The sequence below is a fragment of the Pelophylax lessonae genome (genome assembly GCF_965119305.1).
Source record: "Pelophylax lessonae genome assembly, chromosome: 5".
In the NCBI taxonomy this organism is placed as follows: domain Eukaryota; kingdom Metazoa; phylum Chordata; class Amphibia; order Anura; family Ranidae; genus Pelophylax; species Pelophylax lessonae.
Window position 1 is genome coordinate 380,698,537 of NC_138772.1, and position 25,306 is coordinate 380,723,842.

General features: G+C 44.0%; 1 protein-coding gene across 3 annotated transcripts in view; it reads right to left on the reverse strand.

Annotated features, from left to right (window-relative positions):
- Positions 1-25,306, reverse strand: part of SEH1L (SEH1 like nucleoporin) — an 81,053-nt gene that overhangs the window by 31,474 nt on the left and 24,273 nt on the right. Inside the window, exons 7-10 of one of the 3 annotated variants that reach the window (XR_014225367.1) lie at positions 24,956-25,113; positions 16,014-16,161; positions 13,689-13,816; positions 344-561 (exon numbers count right to left, since the gene is read on the reverse strand). Coding sequence is in view for 2 of the 3 variants with exons in the window: in XM_082259804.1 (XP_082115930.1) it covers positions 549-561; positions 16,014-16,161; positions 24,956-25,113 (319 nt within the window). In the remaining variant the exon portion in view is untranslated. Of the gene's footprint in view, positions 1-343; positions 562-13,688; positions 13,817-16,013; positions 16,162-24,955; positions 25,114-25,306 lie in introns of those variants that run through there. The other 2 variants (XM_082259804.1, XM_082259803.1) reach the window with 2 other exon arrangements.

Genomic DNA, 25,306 nt, shown 5'->3' on the forward strand with positions numbered 1-25,306 from the left:
AGTTCACAAGTGCTCCAACCAAAATATTAACAATGGGTTACCTGCCACTTCCCCAGTGACTGCTGGTACTCCAATAGTCACAGGTGGAGCAGAAAGTTAATTTGGTGTGCAGCGCCACACATCAAATCAGAAAATGCAATGTAATTTATAGGATTTGGGCTACAATATAGAAAGATGGAGGTTAAAAAAAAAAAAAAAAAAAAAAAAAGGGGGGGGGGGACAATATACAGAACTTTCCATGTACTTTAGAGCAAATTAAATAAGACATATGATCCTGGCATTATCCAAAGCATTTATATTCAAATACTCCTTAACAGTGTAAATATGGCTAAATGAACAGAAACAAGATTAAAGTACTTTTTATTATATCAAAACAAACAAAAAAAATATTAAACATATACACAAAATTATTTTTTAAGCTGTAGTTAAAAGGCATCCTGCATACCCTGGAATGATTCAAACTGTGCTGGTAATAAAAAAATTCTGCATCCAATCCAGCGTACATGCAACAAGCAGCAAACAGCAAAGTTACTCCGGTTAGGTTGGTATCAGCTGTGCGGTCTGTTAAAAACACAATACAAAAAAAAACGGAGAAAAGAAAATACATCACTCAGGTAAAATGTGTTATAAACAAAAGCATACATCTTTTTCGTATGGATTAGATGGGAAAAAAAAAAAAAAAAAAAGACAAAAATTTAAAATAAAGCTGAACGCTATTAATGAGAGCTGCACTTTAAATATACATTACAGATGAATTTGAACTTTATGATCAACTATCAAACTACATGGTCAGGTTTCCATGCCTCCATGCCATGGCCTCCTAGTGTGCAGCTTACTGTACAGGGGCGGACAAAAAGGTAAGTAACTTTATTGCAGAAGAAAGAAAACATGTCTCTTCTGCATTAAAAACCCTGCCTGTTCACCCATTTTTATTTTTTAGCTTAAAGTTCCACTTTAAAGGCCAGACAATACCAGGTACCATGGCAGGTGGATTGCCATACTGCTTTTAGAACATCAGCTGTCTGATTAAAAATGATTTGGGCACAGATTAGAATCCATAGGACCAAATTCATTTTAGCAGTTGGACCACCACTGTAGCTTTACTGCGGCAGGTGGCCGCTCTGTGCTGGATTATGTACCTAGTAGGTGATACGCAAATCTGGTTAGGGAGCGTGCCCGTGCTGCTCCATATAGGGATGCACCGAAATGAAAATTCTGGGCCAAAACTTTAACAGAAAATGCAGGATGCCCTTGGCCAAAAATCAAAAATGACTTTTTTCCCCCAAATGATTTTAAAATGAATAGAACAGGGGCATACACCAGAAACAGGCAGTGACGTACACCTGTAGCTGCCACCCTGTCACAGTATATGTACTGTGACGAGTTGGCAAGTGGTTAATTTAATTACCAATGATATTTGTATTATGCAGCATGAGGGGGCTAATGTATTGCCACTGCTGGTCACTGATGCATTAGTGACCGACCAGTGGCAGTTAATTAACCCCTTTGTGCTGCATTAGTGCAAACAGTATCAGTGTCAACACTGGTTGCACTAATGCAGCACAAAGGGGTTAATTAACTGCCACTGGTCGGTCACTAATGCATCAGTGATCAGCAGTGGCAATACATTAACCCCCCTCATGCTGCATAATACAAATACCATTCGTAACCTCGCCTCAGCATCCCCTCCCCCTGCCTCAGCATCCCCCCCCCCCCCTCTCCGCATCAGCGCCCCTACCCACCCCAATGATGCAATCTCCTTTCTCTCAGCTCCTCCTGTGTCCTTCCTTTCAAAAGACGTGCCTCTGGCCGGCAGCCCACATCCCGTTGATGTCACTACTACAATGTGCATGAATGAACGAACACACCGGGCGGGCGAGCGGCCGCTAATAGCTATAATTAAGTGAGCCCTTCACTTCCATGTCAGCGGAGATACCCGCCTGATAGGGAAGTGAAGCGCTCACTTAGTTACAGCTATTAGTGGCTGCTCGCCCGGTGCGTTAGTTCATTCATGCATATCGTAGTAGTAGTGACATTTCCGGGAGGCGGGCCGCCGGCCAGAGGCGGGTCTTTTGAAAACTGCGCTGTACCCGCAGTGGCCATCATTAATATCGGCATCTTTAACCCTTTTTCCGCCGAAATGGAATAAGCCCATTTTCGGCCGAAAATTTTGGTTGCCGAAATTTCGGTGCACCACTAGCTCCAGCTGTGCTGCGATTGATGCACCACCAACCAATCAGCAGGAGCCAGCCGCTAATTGGTCGCCGGCACCCGACGATTGGCTCTGGACATTACTGAAGAGAGGCCTGTGTATGTAAACGCATGGCTCTCTTCTGACAGCAGCAATGTGCTGTTTTTTTCTTCCTGCAATGTAGAAAGAAAAAAACAGCACATTGCTTCATAAAAAAAAAAAAAAAAAAAAAAAAAAAAAGCACACACAGTATGGCCACACATTTAACCCTTTGATCACCCTAGATGTTAATCCCTTCCCTGCCAGCATCATTAGTACAGTGACCGTGCATATTTTTAGCACTGATCGTTGCATTGTGTCACTAGTTCCAAAAAAAAAAAAAAAAAAAAGTGTCAAAAGTCAATTAGGTGTTCGATTTGTCCGTAGCAATATCGTAGTCCCGCTATAAAAGTCACTGATCGCCACTATTACTAGCAAAAAATTCCATAAATATATCCCATGTTTGTAGACACTAACTTTTGCGCAAAACAATCATATGCTTATTGTGATTTTTTAACAAAAATATGTAGAATACATTTTGGCCTAAATTGATTAATTCGATTTTTTTTACTGAATGCGTTTTATAGCAGAAAGTAAAAAATGTAAAGGATTTTTTTTTTAAAATGGTCTTTTTTTGTTTATAGCGCAAAAAATAAAAAACCGCAGAGGTGATCAATTGCCACCAAAAGAAAGCTATTTGTGGGAAAATAGGACAAAACTTTATTTGGGTAAAGCGTCGCACGACCACGCAATTGCCAGTTAAAATAACGCAGTACCAGATCACAAAAAATGGCCTCGTCAAGAAGGGGGTAAAAACCTTCCAGAGGTAAAGTGAAGTGGTTAAGGTAGTTATGGAACCACACACAATTATTAAACTGTTAAAAATGCATAGAAATTAGAGTTCAGCTTTATTATAATCATTGGCTCATTTTATTACAAAAGCATCGTACCCATTTAGAACAAAAACAAAAAAAAAAAACACACACACACACACACACACACACACACACACACGGGTTAAGGGTACACAACTAGAAGCATTCAAAATACATTTAATGAAGCAATTACCACTAAGCTACCGATAAAAAAAAAAAAAAACACATTGGAGGGGCTTAATTTAGCATAAACTGCAAAGAAGAGCATTAACCCATGATAACTGAATCAAGATTTCTTCTCTTAGGGCCAGTTCACACTGGTGCGATGGAAGACATTGCATGTGAGTCGCACCGCACTGCTATGCAAGTCACATGCGATGTCTTTGCGATGCAAATTCTGCCAGATTGTTTGGCAGAATTCGCATCACATTCAAACCAAAGTCGTGCAGGACCCTTTTTTGGTCGGCACCATAATCGGATTGCATGGGTGTTTACACCCATGCAATCCAATTCCTGTCCGAATTGACAGTTCGCAATGCGATATGCAAACTAATCTTGGTTTTGTATTGACACGCCCAGCAGTTTGCATATGGCAGTGTGAACTGCATGCGAGTCAGGGTTCCCGCATCGCACCAGTGTGAACCGACCCTTAGGGTTTCGTCATAGTAATTCAGGTCTGGACAAATTACACAAATAAAAAGGTAAACATCTTGTTAGCTGTGCAAATATTTTCAGTGTATGCCAATATGCCCACACTAATGAACTGTTTATCAACTTCTAATAAAATTATATTCTGCGCAGTTTCACCAACCTGCAAAATATAAACCAGAGGACACCCACAGACAGTATTGCTCAGGACACTTTCTGCAACAATAGCAACCTCGCTTTATCTCATTCATAGCCTCCTATAGGTAATATCCAACTCCAATACCCAAAGCTCTATTAAACACACATCCTTAAAGTCGGTTCTAAAACCACTGCCACATGTCCATTTAAGGCAGGGAGTGCCCTTCCATGTTCCACCCACATTCCTTCCCTGTCAAAGTATACTCCTGGATCCATGCTTTCATACCACCTCATTGCTGCAGTAGCCCACACTGGGTAAACTCACCACCACCTGACAGGCCTGGCAAGTGAGCAAGTGACCGTACCACTCAAGTGCATCTAAAAACACACCTGCCATTGCAGCAATACATTGCATTCAAAGCTATGTGTCGCATTTGGTGGGCATTACAATTCAAGCAAATGGGGCTATCCCACAATCAGGTACAGTATCTCACAAAAGTGAGTACACTCCTCACATTTTTGTAAATATTTTATTATATATCTTTTCATGTGCCAACACTGAAGAAATGACACTTTGCTACAACGTAAATTAGTGAGTGTACAGCTTGTATAACTGTAGATTTGCAGTCCCCTCAAAATAACTCAACACACAGCCATTAATGTCTAAACCGCTGGCAACAAAATGGAGTACCATCCCTAAGTAAAAATGTCCAAATTGGGCATAGTCATTTTGTATGGCCACCATTTTCCAGCACTGCATTAACCCTCTTGGGCATGGAGTTCCCCAGAGCTTCACAGGTTGCCACTGGAGTCCTCTTCCACTCCTCAGTGACAACATCACAAAGCTGGTGGATGTTAGAGACCTTGCGCTCCTCCACCTTGCATTTGAGGATGCCCCACATATGCTCAATAGGGTTTAGGTCTGGAGACATGCTTGGCCAGTCCATCACCTTTACCCTGAGCTTCTTTAGCAAGGCAGCAGTCATCTTGGAGGTGTGTTTGGGGTCGTTATGTTGGAATACTGCCCTGCGGCCCAGTCTCTGAAGGGAGGGGATCCTGCTCTGCTTCAGTATGTCACAGTACATGTTGGCATTCATGGTTCCCTCAATGAACTGTAGCTCCCCAGTGCCGGCAGCACTCATTCAGCCCCAGACCATGACATTCCAACCACCATCCTTGACTGTAAGCAAGATACACTTGTCTTTGTACTTCTCACCTGGTTGCCGCCACAAACGCTTGACATCTGAACCAAATAAGTTAATCTCGGTCTCATCAGACCACAGGACATGGTTCCAGTAATCCAAGTCCTAAGGCTGGCCATACACTATACAATTTTCTTGTTCAACTTTCCTTTAGATTTACCAAAACCATGTAATGTAGGGTCAAACCTAAACACTTTCAATTTGTATGCAATCAGGCAGGCCCTTGCACTACATCGTTTAAGGTAAATCTAAAGGAAATTGAATAAGAAAATTGTATAGTGTATGGCCAGCCTTAGTCTGCTTGTCTTCAGCAAACCATTTGCAGGCTTTGTGCATGATCTTTAGAAGAAGGCTTCCTTCTGGGACGACAGCCATGCAGACCAATGTGATGCAGTGTGTGGCATATGTTCTGAGCACTGCCCGACTGACCCCCTCCAACCCTTCAACCTCTGCAGCAATGCTGGCAGAACTCATGTCTATTTCCCAAAGACAACCTCTGGATATGACGCTGAGCGCGTGCACTCAACCCTTTGGTTGACCATGGCGAGACCCGTTCTGAGTGGAACCTGTCATGTTAAACCAGTTTAGTCTTGGCCACCATGCTGTAGCTCAGTTTCAGGGTCACCATGCTGTAGCTCAGTTTCAGGGTCTTGGCAATCTTCTTATAGCCTAGGCCATCTTTATGTAGAACAACAATTTTTTTTTTAGATCCCTTGAGAGTTCTTTGCCACGTTGAACTTCCAGTGAACAGTAAGAGCGATCACACCACATTTACACACCTGCTCCCCATTCACACCTGAGACCTTGTAGCACTAAACGAGTGACATGACACCAGGGAGAGAAAATGGCTAATTGGGCCCAATCTTTTACATTTTCACTTAGGGGTGTACTCCTTTTGTTGCCAATGGTTTAGACATTAATGGCTGTGTGTGGAGTTATTTTGAGGGAACAGCAAATTTACACTGTTATACAAGCTGTACACTCACTACTTTACATTGCAGCAAAGTGCCATTTCTTCAGTGTTGTCACATGAAAAGATATAATAAAATATATACAAAAATGGGGAGGGATGTACTCACTTTTGTGAGATACTGTATATTGTATGCAATTTCAGTGCACTGATGTTATTTTAATGGTTTAAACAGGGGTCGTGTCCAAGATGGCGACTTGAGAGGTTGTATGGTCCAGAGCTCTGCTGGCCTGGCTACTTTATTCTTGTTTACCTTTTTCCTCTTGGGAATGCCCGGCTGCTTGATGCCTCATGGAGCCCCTAGATAGCAGCATGAGGGGGGGGGGGGAGAAGCTCCATTTCCAGCTGCTGAATAAAGTGGTCTTGCCAAACAGGAGGCCCAGCGTGGCGGCTTTCCCTGGTCCTATCTCCAACATGGCTTCTCAAAGCAGAGGCTGAAGAGCCTGCGGGCTCCCCACAGACCAGCTTTCAGGAGGTAATGGCTAGGTTTGCCTCCTGTCAAGCCACGCTCACCAACAAAATTGAGGCTGTGCAGCTTGATGTGGGGCTGATCAGACAGGAACTGGAAAAGATCTGATCCCACGTGTCGGTGGTGGAGCAGTGGGTCGTTAAGACAGAGGACACAGTCACGGAGCATACTTTCCCTATTCGCACTCTGCAGACCAAGGTCCGAGCCCTGGAATAAAAAAGGGGGATGATGCAGAAAATAGAAACCAAAGGAACAACCTGTGGATCCTGGGGCTGCCTGAACTGCTTAGTTCCTTTTTACCTGAGGCTCAATTCTCCCCTTACTACAATGTGGAGGGGCCCATCGGATTCCGCCCACACCTGGTCCTCCTCGTATCCCATTATTCTGGCTCCTTCATTTCCGGGACCAGGATGAGGTCCTCCAGGCTGAGGTCCTCCAGGCTGCTTGGTGATTTGAAATATCAGAATGCTAAATTGTTGTACTTTCCTGACTACTCGGTGGAAATGCAAATGGTCCGTAGGTCATTTGACCAAGTGAAGGTGGCACTGTGGGCATTGGCTACACACTACAGTATGCGGTTCCCTGCAAGATTGAAAATCCAGGAGGAGACCTTTCGCTTTTTTTTTTTTTTTTTTTACTTCCCCTCGTGATGCTGCTTCTTGGCAGGATACTCTGCCGCCCCATTGTTGATTGGATGTGTCCTCTGTGCCTACCATTTTTCAGATGGATCTATTTATGAAAAATAGCTTTTTTTTTTTTTTTTTTTACCCTGAGGCCCTGAAGTGCCTTAATGTCTGTCTGGTATGGCGGTTGGATATGTGCCAAGGACATACCTCTTCCTTAAGGCCCTGTTCACACCTAAGCGTTTTTCAGCCCAGAAAAATGCTCATCTGTGAAAATCCAGAACGCCCACCAACCAAAATCCCATTCATTTCAATGGCCCCTGTTCACATCTGAGCATTTTGTCCCCTGAATCAAAACGCCTGTAGCTCAAAAAAGTACAGGAGCTTCTTTTTTGGGCTGATCAAGAGCTGTTCTGGTCCCTCAGGAATGCATTAAAAACGCCATTATCAGCCTTTCACAGGTGTTTTTCAAACACACAGGTAGTCCCCACCCCTTTTAACACCCCCATTTTCTTAAATAAATCGAAACGCCTACAAAAACACCCTAAAAAATGCCTGAAAACGATACGCTCAGGTGTCAATGCAGCCTTAGTTCAACGTTTTGTTAAGGATGTTGCCTGCAGGCTGTCTATGGGTGCCTTTCTACTGTGAAGCCTGTCTTCTACTCCGCTCAGACTGTATACCATGGATATAAAAAGTCTGCACACCCCTGGTAAAAAAGGACAGGTTAGTGTGATGTAAAAAAAAAAAAAAAAAAAAAAGACAAAAACTCATTTGGAACTTTCTCTATCTTTAATGTGGCCTATAAACTGTACAACTCAATTGAAAAACAAATCTTTTAGGGGGAGGGAAACAGATATAAGAGGGTGTGCAAACTCATGCAACCACATTATAACTGGGGATGCAGCAATCACATTCGAAAACTCATGTTAAATAAGAGTCCGTACACTACCACCATCATTTAAAGTGCCTCCGATTAACCCCCAAATAAAAAGGTCAGCTGTTCTAGTAGGTCTTTGACATTTTCTTAGTCTCATCCTACAGCAAAAGCCATGGTCCGTAGGGAGCTCCCAAAGCATCACAGGGATCTCATTGTTAAAAGTTATCAGTCAGGTGAAGGGTACAAAAGAATTTCCAAGGCATTACATATACCATGGAACACAGTAAATACAGTCATCAAGTGGAGAAAATATGGCACATTTTGCAAAAACACATCTGAATTCTCCCAAAAACATGTGGGAAAATGTGTTATGGTCTGATGAAACCAAAGTTGAACTTATTGGCCATAATCCCAAAAAGATAAGTTTGGAGCAAGAAAACTGTGGATCATCAAAAGAACATCATACCCACAGTGAAGCATGGTGGTGGAAGCATCAGGCTTTGGGGCTGCTTTTCTTTAGCTGGAACAGGGGCCTTAGTCAAGGTAGAGGGAATTATGAACAGTTCCAAATACCAGTCAATATTGTCACAAATCTTTCAGGCTTCTGCTAGAAAGCTGAACATGAAGAGGAACTTCATCTTTCAGCAGGACAACGACCCAAAGCATACATCCAAATCTAAGGAATGGCTCCACCAGAGGATTCAAGTTTTGGAATGGCCCAGACATAGCCCAGAACTGAATCAGATTGAAAATTTATGGGGTGATCTGAAGAGAACTGTGCACAGGAGAGGTCGCAATCTGACAGTGTTTTTGCAAAGAGTGGACAAATTGCCAGGCCAAGACGTGCCATGCTGATACTCATACCCAAAAAGACAGTGCTGTAAAAAAATAAAAAGGTGTTTCAAAAAAGTATTAGTTTAAAGGGTGTGCACACTTAGGCAACCATATTTTAGATTTTTATTTTTTACTTCCCTCCACCTAAATGATTTGTTTGTTCTTCAATTGAGTTGTAGTTTATAAGTCACCTTAAAAAGGTGGAAAAAGTTCTGAAATGATTTCTTGGTCTCATATTTTTTACATCACAGAAACTTGACATTTTAACAGTGGGTGTGTCGACTTATCCAATGTATATGCTTTTGGCTTGCAGGAATATACTATTTGTCTTTGCTGATGCTTCCTACTGAGCAGATATACCACTTGTTAGACCAGGCGTCACACAGCCCATATCCTACTCCCTCTTTTTGGAACTGTGATGAGGACTTGACTCAACAGACATGTTTTTTTTTTGCTTTTTTAAGTTTCCTTTCTTTTTTTATTTCTCCTTGTCTACATGTAAGTGTTTACCACCGGGTATATCCAGGAGAAAATTAATCCTTGCACATATGCCAGTATCTGTTCAGACATCCTGGAGTCTCTGGTTGTAATCTAGCTGCCTAGGCATTCACACCCTCCCTAGTTATTTTCAGGTTCCTGTTGGGTATTTGGGAGTGTATGTATTACTTACTCTTGTGAGGAATGCAGAGTGGGGTTTTTTGTTCTGCTGTTGCAGTTCCTATGGGGAATTTATTTCGTTTTTGGCAGAGGTTTCTCTCTGCTGGAGGCCAGTTGCCTTTGCTAACCTGTATATTGACATGCTGTACTTAAATACCCTAAATGTCCACAAAATAGATTTAGAGGCTGGAGTCTGCTGGGCCTTTGTCTGGTTCTCTGGGTCTGCGTACTCTGAGCGGTAGGTATCCTTACCATCTCTATACTTGTACCGTTTCCATATGTCCCCAGATATGCGTAGATTCCTGGAATGTCCGGGCTCTTAATTCAGCTATTAGAAGGTCCCTGGTATTTCAATTTCTACAAAAGACCAGTCCCATATTTGCATCTTGCAGGAGCGCCATTTGGTGGGCTCCAGGGTCCTATGTGTTTATAAACCATGGGTTGGGGCTCATTACCACTCCACATACTTGAATTATGCTAGAGGAGTCAGCATCCTAATCCGCAGATCCCTGCCATTTCAGGTACTGAAGGTTCTTACAGACCCAGGGGGCTCTTGTCTATGACAAACAGTTGGTAGTGGCGGATTTATATCTTCCTCCCCCTGCTCATGTACAAGTTATATATGATTTGATACAAATGGTGTTGCACTTACACCTCTAAAGCTTTTCTTTTTATGGATTTTAATAAGGTTCCTTACCATGACCTGGACAGGCTCCACTCCACCACTGCTCGGTCATCCACTCACCTCCAGCAATGGATGGATACCTTTATGCGAAAGGATGTCTAGCGACACTCTCACCCCCCCCCCCCCCCCATTGTGAGGAACATACTGGTCACTCAACATATAGAGCAATACCCCATATTGATTTGGCCTTTGCCTCCGCAGCGGCTCTCTGCTGGGTGATCGAGGCCCAACACCCATCTAGGGGAGTCTCTGATCATGCTCCTGTTTGCCTCACCCTTTCACTATCATTCTCCAAGCTGGAGGTTGTGGCCTCTCTCCAGGTACTGGGCACTAGACACTAAAATTCAGCAACCAACTATGGAGGCCATTTGTAATTACTGGGTCCTGAATCAGGATTCAGCGAATTCTGGGGTAATGTGGGATGCAGTGAAACCCTGGGTTGAGGGGAGGGGGGGGGGGTAGATCTCCTGTATCTCTTCACTGCAAAAGGAGGCGGCCTGTTCATTGGAGGTTATGGAGGGAGAGGTTAAGAGGTGGTAGATGGTATATGTGGGCTCTTCAACTGAGGCCACTTATTCCACCTGGCAGCAAGCGCCACGCGAACTCTACTTAGACCGAATTGAGCAAAGAAATCCATGCTACACTTTGCTCAAAAAGCGTTTGAATATGGCAATAATAGGTTGGCTGTTGGCTCAAGGACCGGTGGCTTCCACCATTATTGCGAGCGCCCATAATGTGCGGGGGTCAGCTGGTGACATCCCCAGGGGGAATATCGGGTTCCCAATATGTATCAGGTTCCCAATATGTTGAGCTACATCCCTAGACTAAACAGCTCTTCGACACTAGAAACCCTTGCTGAGCCTGTGGAGGTGGCAATTATTGTGTTGATGCCCAAGCCTGGCAAGGACCCACAGGAATGTGCCTCTTCTAGGCCTATCTCCTTTTTAAATGTGGACGCCTATGTTCTTTCCAAGATTCTGGCCACTTGTTATCTACCGTGATCTCAGCTATGATTCATGTTGATCAAACAGGGTTTATGAAGGGGCAAGGGTACCGACATCTTGCCCTGAACTTTTCCTTGACCCATGTTAACATTGGCAATTGTTTAGTGGCCTCCCTAGATGCAGAGAAGGCTTTTGATTCTGTAGAATGGGGTTCTCTGGGAGATTCTTCATCGATTCGGTCCAAATTATTTTACAATGGATCCAGATGCTCTATTGGGTGCCTACTAGGATGAGGGTCTTTATAAATGATTGGCTCTCAGACCCATTTCTGTTGCTTAGGGATACCTCTCAGTGATGCCCTCAATCTCCAAGTCCGTTTGCCCTGGCCCTTGAACCTCTAGCGATTTTTGTCAGAGAAGCTCTGGGGGCCTGTGGGTTGCGGATTAGGAGGCTGAAGGAAAAGTTGTCTCTATACGCCGACAATGCCCTTCTCAAATTTGAAAGATGCGGGCCCCTCGCCTATGGCTACCCTGAAGATATTTGACACATTTGGTAAATTTTCAGGAATCCAAATAAGTTGGTCCAAATCGGTCCTTTTTCCACTAGATGACCAGGCACCTGCCCTTGCCAGCCCATCTCCCCTTCACTGTGACGGAGTTTCGTTATGTATGGATGCAGGTAACAAGGGATGTATTGCAAATCTATGCACGCAACATCCTCCCCCTGGTTTCCCTTCTTAAGGTAAGGCGCTCTTCATGGTCCAGGCTCCCCTTAAAATCCCCTAGGATGCATTATCCTCAAAATTATGCTTTTGCCCAAATGTAAAAATATCTATTTCGGAACAGTCCGGTTTGGATCCCAGCCTCTTTGTCCCACGATCTGGATAACTGTATTAGCTCCTTTATCTGAAATGGTGCCCTTCTGTGATTGGCTAAATCCACACTTCACCTGACTGTACAATTTGGGGGGGGGAATTGGCCCTATTTAACTTCCAAGTATACTACCGGGTGGCAGTTCTAGTAACAACGTGTTGGGGGTTTGAGGGCTTACGATTTAACACTGTAGTGTGTGTGGAGGCTGCCTGCTTGGGTTCCTTGTCAACCCTACATGATCTAGTTTATAGGGGTGCAGAAGTGTATGCAAACATACAGAGTCTGACTAAGACACTGTGGGTTTGGTCAGATGCTAGACGTCAATTTTTCCCAGACACGCGCTGGTCCCCTTTAGCCTCTCTGGGGGAATCCCAGACTAGCTCACTTTCAATCGGTTCCTAACTCTCAAGGGTGGGCACGCTACAGCATAAAAATCCCAAGGACATGCTATGCTGCTGACGTATTCTCAACTCACTTGGACATTTTGTTTACCAGGATGGATATATTTTAGGTATTCTCAATTACATCATGCTGCCAGAGCTCAGTTTCCCATTCCGCCTCTTCTCCAGCTAGATCCTGTGGAAAAATGGATTTCACAAGAGTCTGCAGAAACCACTCTCTGCATTGTATGGGACCTTACAGGCTCCTCTAAAATTGAGAGATTGTAGGATCTATGAAAGATGGATAGCCCCTTCTTGGACAGAGGACTGTCCTAAGCAATCTCCTAAATTGGTAATTTCCTCAAGGAATAAATTGACACAAACCAAATTTTTACATTGTGTTTACTTTATCCCGGTGAGACTGCACAAAAATGTACCCAGAGCTCCTTACTGTCCTTGCTGCCAGAAAAAGTTGGCTACCCATTTTCACATGTTTTGGGAGTGCCCTAAGGTGAAAGTCTTTTGATCGGATATCTTTGAACATATTACCCTTAGGCTTGACTTGTCTGTTCCTATGTCTCCAGAACTGGCTGTTTTGAATCCTTAAAGACACTGGTGAGGTCCCATCAACAAAATTATTGCGCTCTCTTGTTCAATGCTAAGAAAGCGATTCTTAGCTCGGTCATCCTGGTAGGCCATGATTGATGCTGCGCTGCCTCTTGACAAATTGACGTACATCAGTCATGGTTGCCCTTGAAAATTTGAAAAGGTGCAGCAGCCGTGGACCTTCCAGTGGTGTGGGGCTACTAAATATCTCTCTCTGTTATGCGAGATGTAGTGTCATGATGCCTCCTGGACTTGGCTGGTGCCCCTTTCCCTCCCTCCCTTTTATTACTCCCCCGACTTGCTCCAAGAGAATGTAGTTCCTCCTATTGGTATTGGTATATCATTTGGTACCATGGCATCGTACTAAAATGGGCTACTAATCTATCAAATTGCTGGATGTTTCTATTTGTTCCCCTTTTCTTCTATGTGAACTTGTTTGACATACTTGTGTATTGCTTGTACTTATGTACTACCATGTCAAATTGGTTTTGTTCAGTTTTCATCTACCACAGATCTCCTTTTAGAGGTGCAGTAATAAGAGTTGCATGTCTAAATGTAGCAGGTTCATTTGCAGAAGTGCTGCTATTGCCTCCGCTTTACTTTTACTTCAGGCCGGTCAAAACTGTAGTTTATTATGCTTTCTAGTACAGTATTGGTGAAGTTGTAGCATCATACCAGTAGCAGCATTTTACAGCAAGTTTGCTGTAATCATCAAGTGTTGAAGAAAGTCTTTATCATATGGTCAGTTCTCACTTGTCGGAGAACAGGGTTTTGTCCAGCCCTGAACTAATACAGAGATTATTCTGCGGATAAACAAAAGCGAACATGGCTGGTTGTTAGAAAATATAAAATAAAATTAGAAAAGCAGTTAAATGTATAAACCAGCCAAAATGTTTGTGGGGAAATTGCAACTCTGGTACTCCCATAAATAAGAGTGGAAGCCACACCAAGATCTTATCAAAGTATAAATAAAAAAAAAACTTCACTCATATTTGCATAGAGTGGTGAGTATTTAGGACCATGGTCAGATTTTTTTATTGCAGTTTGTGTCCTCGGATGTTAACCCTAGCTGTCCTGATCATCAATGTCACTAGAACAAAAAAGTTGAGTTATCTAAAAAGTTTTGCGTAGCCATCGAGTTAGGAATGGAGTGAAAATCTTCCAACGGAGACACTTGGTCTCATGACCACTATCTAAAAACTAACCATATGTGGCTAGAATTTTGCCCCAGTTTAAAAAGCTTTGGGCCCCAGTTTAAAAAAAAACAAAAAAAAAAAAAAAACTGGTTAATTGTGATGCAGACATTACTTTGAAATACACTAGCAGCATTTTCTTTACCAGGCTCTATGTGATTCTCATATTTTAGAGCTAAGAAGACTGTATAAAAAGAGAAATACTATGGTCTTGCTATGCTGTAATATTTGTCATGTGTGATGGGAAACAATTAGCTAAGTGAAAAATGTGAACGCCAATTTTCGGCTTGAAAATCTGTAGATTTGAAAAAAAACTCACTTTTAATCCCAGTGACAAAATCATCACTGAAATAAGGACTCTCCAACAGAGACACTACAGCAATGCAAAAAAAAAAAAAAAAAAAGAGAAGGCGCTGGAATTTAATAGTCATAAAAAAAAAAAAGGTACCTGTAGTATATTGTCACAGAGTTCAAGTAGAACATAATATTAGCTGACAGGTTTGGTGCCGCCATGCCTTAGTGCAACGTGTAGCCTGTTTCTATCCCCACTGTGTAATATGAGAAATCCAGGGTGCATTATTTGAATCAAAACTTAAATCCCACCAACATCAGTTTTAAAAGACCGGTGGCCGCTATGTCCTGCATCTTCCTGGCCAACGGTTTCGTCTCTGCCCTGCTGTAATTCTTTACAGTGAGTGGAGACATCCCTGCTCACTGTAGTGGGCAGACTTGGTAGTCTGAGCCACCCACTGTGCATAGCAAATACAGCCCTCAGCTTCAACGCTGCACTCCAGCTTCCTGTACACGCTACCTCTCTGGACAGCAAATACAGACATCAGTACAAACTCTGCCCTATACTCCTCTAGTTCACTACACACACCGACTCCTTTCCCTTCTAATCATGGGAAATGTAGTCCCCATTTCCCTGCCTGAATGTGATTTAGCGTGAGAAAGAAAATCCTCCTCCCAGTACCAGGAGCAAGCACTTATTTTCCTAGGTAAATATGTCATTGGGGCGGAAACAGATGGATTCCAAGAAAAGTAAGGCAGATCATTAATCCACTTCACGCCATTGACAAAAGGACGGTTACAGCACAGGCTTAAGATTGTCGGGAGGGTGTACATGGACTTCCTCCTGTTCTCGTGCGCCCCCCGCCGATTGCCAGCTTCTGTAAGAAAAACATCTGCTCCACTCCGTAAACACCAGTGCCCATCAGTACTGCTAACCAGTGCTACCCATCAGTGCCCACTCCTGCAGCTTCTTAGTACAGTTGTCTACCCATACCTCCTGTATGGGCAGACAGTTACTGAAGTCCTGGAAGATCAGTGAACTACAAGAGAGCTCACCAGCAATCTTACAGTTCTATGGGAACAAGCCGTCTGCCACAGTAAGCAGATTGTGCTTGTAATTCATTCATAGAAATCTGAATTAATGATGGGACTGTGTGGGTGATTTTCAACTTTAATGTCATTGTTGTACTTGCCAACAAGAACAATTGCAATAGGAAAAAAATCCTCCATCTTTTCTTCACGTTTTAGAAAGTAAGGAAGGGTTGGAGCCCAAAACTTTCACCAGAACAGGTTTCCCTGTGGGAAGATTTTCCCTATACTCCTGGTCCAGTAAAAATAAAATACCTTGGCTGGAGTTTACCTTCCATTTTAAATATTCATGGGGTTTTGTTATTTAAAAGATGGTTTCTCACACAGTTTCAGTAACATGCATAAGTTTAATCACAATAACACCTCCATTTCAGATATGACAAGTTACGTGCACTTTTAAAATGTCCACAAGGAACACATCACTTACCTGCTAGAAGATGAGCCATTAATGGAATTAGGTAAACTCTGATTGGTGGATCCAACAGAAGAAACATGAAATCCTTGCTGGTTGGAACTTACAGGATTCCCATCGCCTTTTAATACACCGGTGCATTTCCAGTTGTCCATATAGTTGGCTGAAGCAAATTCAGAAAAAAAGTAATTAGAAGGGTCATCAGGGCCTAGATTACTGTTAGAACAGGGGTGGGCAAATAAAACACCAGGAATCACACACCTTTGGAAAGAAAGCAAGAAAGAAAAAGACAGACGTGGTCTAAACCGCTTTAATAAAAAAAAAATTAAAAATAAAAAAAAAAGGCTGTAAAAATGTTTAGCATCTCTTTAGGAACTTTTTAACAAATTTCCTCCCAAAACGTAACTAGCCAACTGTACTCAATCCCTGCTGAAAATTAAAAAAAACCTAAATCGGATGAAGGAAAACATTAAAAGTCAGATTTCATAAAGGTCGTTTGTTGGCAATCGAGATGAAGTGAAGACCAGTTGCAAAGATTGTAGTTTCTTATTGTTCCTAAGTCATCGTAGGGTTACCATTTCCCTACTTATGTAAAACATTGGTTGCTGTGTGCACCCAAGTGAGAAAATGCCCCCCAAAAATGACTATGCATTTGAGAATTAAAGCAGTATTAAATCTCAAATCAAAAAATGTAATTTATTACAGCTCATCATTAGATGTGGTGGCTGAATTGGTTTCCTTTTTTTCTCCTGTATTAGAGTACCCACACTCTCAATGAATCAGTACTGGGGGCACTTTTGGACATTGTCAGTCTGGGGGAAGGGGAGTGTTCGATGTACTAACAGATTGAAGCCACAATTCCAGCCTACACGTTATAAGCACTCACAGCTATTTTTTTTCCCCTTTTGGGATAATGGTTTTGCATAAATAAAAAGTTGATCATTGTAAGCATGCCAGGCGGGGGTAAATAGTTTGTCTCATGCCTTTAATACAATCTGCTTGTTCTTTTAAAAATAACAGACTTGTTCACCAGATGAAAATAGAAGAAAATAAAGACCAAAAATAAAATAAAGACCAAAAGAACATCTACAAATCTTACTTGCGAGAGAAAGGATTTTCTGCTTTAGTAAAAGGGAGTCTTGGTTTTCTTTTTCTCTAGTAGATACATAAAAAAAAATAGGGGAATTTGGCTTCCAATGACTACAGGAAGTACTGATACAGCATCAACTGTCTCACTCAAGCGATTTTTCCTTTGTCATGGAAGGTAAAAATAGGCCAATAAACTGAAAACCTGGCAGAACGCTGAGAAAAACGAACGCTTAAAAAAGTGAAACTGTGTTGAAAGAGCTTTAAAGTGATACTAAACACAAACACTAAAATACTAAAAAAAACCACACACGTTAACATTGTCCCTTCTATTGCAGTATGTCAATTAGGACACAAATTAAAACAAAAAACATTTAGGCACCTTTTTCCTAATCGATATACAGAGGTCACATGAACCAGATCTTTCCAACCTGTCTGCAAGGAAACATAAGCAGGAAGAGCTTCTAGCTCTCTGCTGCTGGTCACGGGTTTAAAAAAAAAAAAAAAAAACTAACCCCACAGCCTTTGGAATATAGAGTAACAATAAAGATCAATTAAAGATTTTAAATTGGCATACACATTTAAATGAAATTAAATCTTACTTTGTAGAAATAACATGGTGTGAGCAGATTTCTGCTAGTCAGACTGTCACGCCCCTTCAGCCTGCCTTAGAAAAAAAGGGAGGTGAAGCCTCCATTAATCCACATCTAATATTCCACCCCCTATTGTGTTTAGCTGGCATGGAGGAGGGAAGCAGTGGGCTGTCACTGTCATTTACCACTGTGTATTCACCCACATGTGTGACTTTATAGTCACATGGGATGCTCAGATGTATAGGGAGGAAATGCTCACCAAAGAAACCCTAAAAACTGAGCATGCACAGAGTTGCCACCACAGCTGCAAAATCCCTTGCTGAATTGGGGACATGAAAATAAGGTAGAGACAGAACAGGATCAAGAAGGTTTTTGCAGAAGACACATCTCAGTGACTGAGCATGAACTGCATGTAATACAGCACCAAAAAAAAAAAAAAAAGTTTAATTGAGTAAACCTGTTTGGTTTTTCTCACGTAGTCTTCCAGGGCAGCATCTGAGAGAGATAGGGCTCCTCCCACTTGTAAATGGGAAAGACAATGTCCACCATTATAAAAAAATTGCACATACCTGTCTGCCTCAGTTCTTGCGTTTCCTCCAGACCAACAGGATCAGCACACCTCCAGTCCCTGTGCTAGTTGCAGGGAACTCCCTGGCCAGTCTTAAATTGCCTCTGAAGGGGTCAAGCAGCTCAGGCCAGGGCTTCCAGGGACCCACACAAGGATCCCATCTGCCTGAGGTTTCGCTCCCATTAGGGGGGGTATGCAAACCCCTCCCCCCACTGCCAGCCGACAAAGCATCTTGGGATGCCTCCGTGAGTCTCCCTTTGGCATTCGCGTGCAGCAGCATTTCCCGGTCGTCTGCGGGCCACTATCCACTCTCCTCACACTGCTGGTGTTAGGAGGGGTGTAGCAAGATGGCGTCGGCCCGGGATGCCGAGTGTGTCACTTCAGGTGGGCAGACCTTCTGGTGATGCACTTCCATCCCCATCTTTTTGTGGGCACCAGGACGTGGAGGGGGGGGGGGTGGGGGGGGGGGGAACAGCAAGGACGCTTCTGGTGCAGTCAGCAACCTGGATACAGCATCTCTTCAAGACAGACACATGGAGAGATACGAGTCCAGCCATACCTTCATCAGGGTGGCTGGAGCAGGGGCAGGGAAGCCTAAAAAAAAAAAAAAAAAAAAAAAAAAAAAAAAAAAAAAGAAGGAGCACCTGAGGGATGCTCAGCAGGCTAATCATGTTGAAACTGCATCACCCTGCAGATCCTGCTACACAGGACAGTTCCAAGGTAAGCCAGAGCGCATGCTCAGGCCACCTCGGTTCTTACTAACCACTATTCGCCCTAGGCATTGTAGTGGTATGCAGCAGGCTACACCTTCCTCATGCTGGGACCTTTCCTTGCTTACAGACAAAAGCCCCAGAAGAGAGAAAAGCCAGGATCAGTAGTAAAGCATGCGCTGCATGTGATCACAAATTAACGTCAGATTAGACAAAACCCTTATGCCAAAAATCTATCAGCAAGCAGGGGTGCTTTAAAAAAGGTTTTTGTCAACTTTCAAAAAGGAAATGTGGGACACCTTTAACCCCTTCAAAACCCGGCCAAAGTAGTGGCGGTGAGCAACTCTTCCACCAGTCAGGCAGCCACCCCATCCACTAGCAAAGAACAACCAGGCGGGTCGGACCATGAAAAAAAAAAAAAAAAAATAAGGTTTAGAATCCTCTGACTCTGAATTGGAGTTAGGACTATGCTTGGATTCTGACGATGAAGAGAAAGACTCAAGGTTAACTCTCTTTCTGACCGAGTATACCAAGAAATTGAGGGCAATTGCAGACACACTAGGAAGAAAAAAAAAAAAAAAAAAAAAAAAAACACAAACACACACAATTGTCTTTTCATGATGAAAAATGTAAAAAAGGGACAGCAACCAAAGAAACCCAGGACATTCCCTGTACATCAATCCTTACAAGACATAAAGAAAGAATGGGAAGAGCCCGAGGAGAATGTTCATACCATCAGCAATTAAACGCAGGTACCCGTTTGTGGAAGAAGACACAAATTCCCCAAGGTAGACGCATCACTAGCAAGAAAAGCAAACAAGTCAGATCTTTCTTTTAAAGATTCTGGTACCTTAAAAGACCCCATGGATAAGAAAGCAGAATCACTGCTAAAGAGCATGGGAAGCAGGAGCATCAAATCTTAACCCGGCAATTGTATCCACATGCACCGCAAGAACTCTGCACCTTTGGCTAAACCAACTGCAAAAGCTCTTAGAAGGGGATACTCCCAGAGAAGAGTTACTAAAAAACATGGCCAATGGGGCAAGGGCAGCGGCCTTTGTAGCAGATGCTTTGGCTGAAGCAGTCACCAAGGCCAAGACAACAGCACCGTTCAACTCTGCCAGGAGGGCCCTATGGCTTAAAGAGTGGACAGGGGATGTCTCCTGCAAGAACAAGTTGTGTGGTATCCCCTTCACAAGCAACCTTCTTTGGACCAGCTCTGGAGCAGGTACTTGACAGGTCAGCGGATAGGAAAAAAGGGGTTTCCGCAGACCAAGAACAAGCAAATCAAGACGCCCTTTCGGTAGCAAAAAAAAAAAAAGCTATAAGCAAGACTAAGCCAGGAAGAGATGGTCCTTTCCAAGGAGGAAAAATAGAGAAGACCTTTTCCGTAAGCCTCCCGGTCCAACACCAAAAGATAATGACATCCAGTAGGTGGGGTGGGGGGCAGATTCTCCTCATTTACATACAAATGGCGAGAAATTTCTACAAACAAGTTTGTCCTTCACACGGTAGAACAAGGTTACAACAACAAATTTTCCAACACCAACCCCCCCCCCCCCAAAAAAAAATTCTTGGTGATCTCACTTTCCAGAGACAGAGGGCAGAAGGGATTCTGTCCTCCCTAGAAAACCTCCCAACACAGATAGTCATTGCTGCGGTCCCACAGGATTAACTAGGTGAGGGTTTCTACTCCCACATCTTTGCCAGGAAGAAATCATCCAGGAAGTACAAGCTTATTTTGAACCTAAAACTTCTCAGCAAGAAAATAAACAAAAAAAAAAAAAAAAGTTTTGGATGGAGGCATTTACTCAAATATTCAAATAAAGAAAGTGCACCACAAGTTTCTAAGATACGCAATACAGGGGCCAAAAGCCACCCTGCACTTCCAGTACACCTCCTTGCCATTAGGCATTATGTCAGCACCCAGAATTTTTACCAAAATGCTGGCAGAGGCACTGAAGAGCCTACGGTTAAAAAGGCATAGGCGTAGTACCATACCTGGACGACCTCTTTTTGCCAGCACAAAAGAAACCCTGGCAGACAACCTACACTCCAGTATCCATCTAAAAAGTTTAGGATGGATAATAAAACTAACAAAAAACCTACCTAATCCCCAGCCAAAAGGTAAATGACCTAGGCGCAGTGATGGCGAACCTTGGCACCCCAGATGTTTTGGAACATTTCCCATTATGTTCATGCACTCTGCAGTGTAGTTGAGCATCATGGGAAATATAGTTACAAAACATCTGGGGTGCCAAGGTTTGCCATCACTGACCTAGGGTATGCGTTGGATGCAAAGAAAACAGATTTTTCAACCTCAAGACAAGATAGTAAGGTTAATGGAAGAGGTCGAGACCTTAGGACTTCCCCCAACGTGGTCACCATCAGAAAAAGCATGAGAGAGTACTGGGCCTCATGACATCTTCTATACAGGCCATCACGTGGACACAACTGCACACAAGACCATTAAAGAACTTTATTTTATCGGAGTGGGAAGCGAATCCACGATCCATGGAGTCGGATCACAATCCCACAAGAGATCAGATCCTTGCTGCAATGGTGGCTAAAACCACACACATACAGAGAGGAGCGCTTGTGGACTCAAAACAAATGTGATCCGAAGTCACCACAGATGCCAGCACTTCAGGCTCAGGAGTGCACTTAACAGAACATCTGGCCCAAGGCACTTGGAGACAGGACTAGTCTCCAACCTCATCGAATATGAGGGAAAAGGAAGCAGTGCGACACATGGAATGGTCCCTAGACCATGCAACCTTTGATTGGATCGTTCAGATCTGGGTAACACCTTTGATACACCTATTTGCATCAAAGCATAACAACAAGGTCCTTTTTCCTCTTCCCAAGGGACAGGAACATGAGGGTGAATGCCCTGGCACAAGACTGGTAATTCCCTGCAAGGTAAGGCTTAACCCCCCCCCAACAACACAGATCCCCAGGGTCATCCCAAAAAAACATCAAGGAAAAGGCCACGGTCATACTGATCACCCCTCAAGCAAAAAAAATGGTGACCGCACTGTGACGTAGATGGAAGCATAGAAGTTTTATTCATCACCACAAAATCTAAACAGGACTGACATAACAAGACAGGTGCATAGGTTGACGCATTTCACGACACTATAGTCACTTACTCCTAACTGTATCAGGGACTCCCTGGTCAACCGGCTCAGTTGGATCAGAATTTCTATAAAGTTTGTATTCTTGTTCCATCTGAGAAAGATTTCCCTCTGGAGGATCCTCGCGTGGAATTGAGTGAAGGGAACCGCCTGGAAAGACGCCACCATCAGTCCCAGAACTTGCATGCAGGTTCGAAGGCAAGACCATTCGCTGGACAGCAACAGCTGAACCGCAGTCTGAAGTTTCAAGAGTTTTTCCGAAGGAAGAAACACCTTGGCTGAGAACGAGTCCAAAGTCAGGCACAGATAGTCCAGTTTCATGGACGGGACCAGGGATGACTTCCAAAGGTTCAGAAGGCGATTTCCAGCACCATAGGGGACTCGGCACGGAGAAGCAGATCGTCCAGGTAACCCAGGACCGATACCCCCCGCTGCCGCAGCAGCGCCAGAATCGTAGCCGACACCTTCATGAAAACTCAGGGAGCAGAGGCGAGACCAAAGGGTAACACCACAAACTGATAGTGATCCTCTCCCACGGCACGGTGACCTGCACAGATTGGGATGTGAAGGTAGGCATCTTAGATGTGTATGGAGGCCAGGAAATCCCACTGATGTAGGAAAGCCACCACCGTGCGAAACTATTCCATCTTGAATTTCTGAACTCGCACAGAACCTTTCAGTGCCTTTAAGTCCAGGATTGGACGCACCTTGCCTTCCTTCCTGGGAACCGTGAACAGGTTGGAATAAAAACCCCTGATAGCCTTCCACACACGGAATCGGAACTATCACCCCTTGTTGTACCAGGTGCTGTACTGCCCCATAGAGCGCCAGCAAGCGATTGTACATTGGAGGGGAAAACCCTTACCGGAGGGATGGATCGAAACTCGATGTTGTAACCAGACCGTATGACCTCCTGAACCCACCTGTCTAGGATCCGGGTTAGCCACAGGTCCAAGAATCTTCAAAGACATCCCCCCCACCCCAGATACGGTTGGAGAAAGATCAAGGAGACTTGGTCCGCAGGTCTGGAGAAACCGGACTTTTGTTTGCCAGACCAGGGTCGCTTGGAAACCGCCCAAGGGAGTCTTGAAGGACTTTGTCTTATCGACTGACCCTAAGAGAAGAAAAAACTTTTTGTGAGCCAAAAAGGAGGGACCCCGTCTGCGACGAGTGTCCTTACCCTGGTTAGCCTGTGGAAGGAAGTTACTCTTCCCCCATGTGAGACCCTTAATGTCATCCAGGGTAGCTCCAAACAAGCGATCTCCTTGAAATGGGAGATCAGTCAAAGCCTTCTTAGAAGTTTGATCCGCAGACCAACACTTCAGCCAAAGTATACACCGGATAATCACCGCCGAAACCTAAAGTTGGCCCAATAAGGGAGCAGTGTCCAGCGCAGCGTCGCAAACAAATTTCAGCCCCTGCACCAGCTCCTCAAAGGCAGGAGGGACTGGTTTTCCCTCCATGTCACGGCGTAGCAACTTCGCCCATTCAGTCAACGTCTGCGTGACAAGGGCAATCGTAAACACTGGTCTCAGTGCAGTTCCCGCCAGAGAGTACATATTGCGGGACACAGCCTTCGCTTTCCTATCCTCTGGGACCTTAAAAGGACGGAGATTCCTCCACTGGAATAATAGTAGTCTGGAGATCTGTGGGTCCACCTTAAGTGGCACAGTCCGCTTCTTTACCAGAGACTCCTCAAAGGGGTAGCGTCTAGCAATCCACTTAGGCACCCCAAGGGAACGTCTTAGACGGTCCCATTCTTTCGTCACCTCCATCCGGGACACAAATTCTTCCAGAACCGCCAAAATTGTATTGGTAGACAGCTGAGAACCGGAGGGCCCTGCGGCCTCAGAGGGGGTCAGTTGGGGACAAATGTTCTGCAGGGTCCATGTTGCACCAGGGGCATCGGTCAGCAAAAGCTGGAAAAAAAAAAAAATAAACAGAAATTTTTTATTTTTTTTAAAGTTCCAATGCGCTACAGCGCCCCCCGAAGGTCAGGCATTGCGCTGAAGAGCGAGCGAGAGAGAGAGCGAGAGATCGAGCCAACGCCCGAACTCACTGTCCAAAAATGCAGCAGCAGGCCCAGAACGTCTGCACCTGTCAGCAGTAGCTCTCCAAAAGGAAATGAGCTCAGAAACTGCCCAGTATAAAGGGAGGGGCTCTTACCCACAGAACACTGCATCCAGGAACTCCCACACAGAATCCACCGCAAAATGGCCAAACCGGGTGTACCAAGATGGTCGCCGATCTCTAACACATGTGGCTACAATAAAATGGCAGCCCCACGCGGCGAGCGGAGCATCCGAGGACGCTCAGGGGAACCCCCCAGACTCCACAACATAATCAAGCAGCAGGTGGGCCTGCAAGTACAGACGCCCCCCCCCCCCCCCGCATCATTGTTCGGCCGCCCATAACAGCCCCCGCATCGTGGTTGGGGGGGGGGGGAATAGAAGAGGGGGTGCATGACAAGACAGAAGGGAGCCGGGGTTGTGAGGGTCCGAAAGTCCCAGGGAGAGGCCCTTGTCCACCGTCCACCCCAAAATCCGCCAGGGGGAAAAAGGGGGGGGGACATTTACTCCCCATACCAGGACCACAGGTGGGTGCCACTCTGACAGAACCCCTCTCAGCCGAAGTGGGGAGTCTCTCGGCCAAAAAGGAATGCATCAGAGGACTGCGTCCGTTAGTGAACGATAGAGAAATGCTAATTTCCAATGTAATTATAAACCCATATCAACCACATATACACTATACCAAATCCAATTGGATATGTATCTTGACTGACTGACTGACTGATTGTGATTACTGCACTATGCTTGAATAAATAAGCCAACATTTGCTACAAAAATAAAATAAATATTTTTACCTTTCCATAAACGAACAGTTCCATCATCACCAGACGATGCCAAAACAGTGCCTGTTATGTTCCAGCTTACTCGCCATACCTGTGAATTGTGGTTATCAAATTGTGCCACTGTATGAATTTCAAATTTTGTCACGCCCCCAGCAGAAGTCAGTTCCTTTCTGGAAAAAAAAAAAAAGTATAACACTTGAAGCAGAAAAATACATGACTATACAGGTAGGTGCATCTCAAAAAGTTAATTCATTAATTCAAAAAGTGAAACTTGATATACACTACTCAAAGAAAATTAAAAGGAACACTTTTGAAAACACATCAGATCTCAATGGGGAAAAATATCATGCTGGACATTTATAC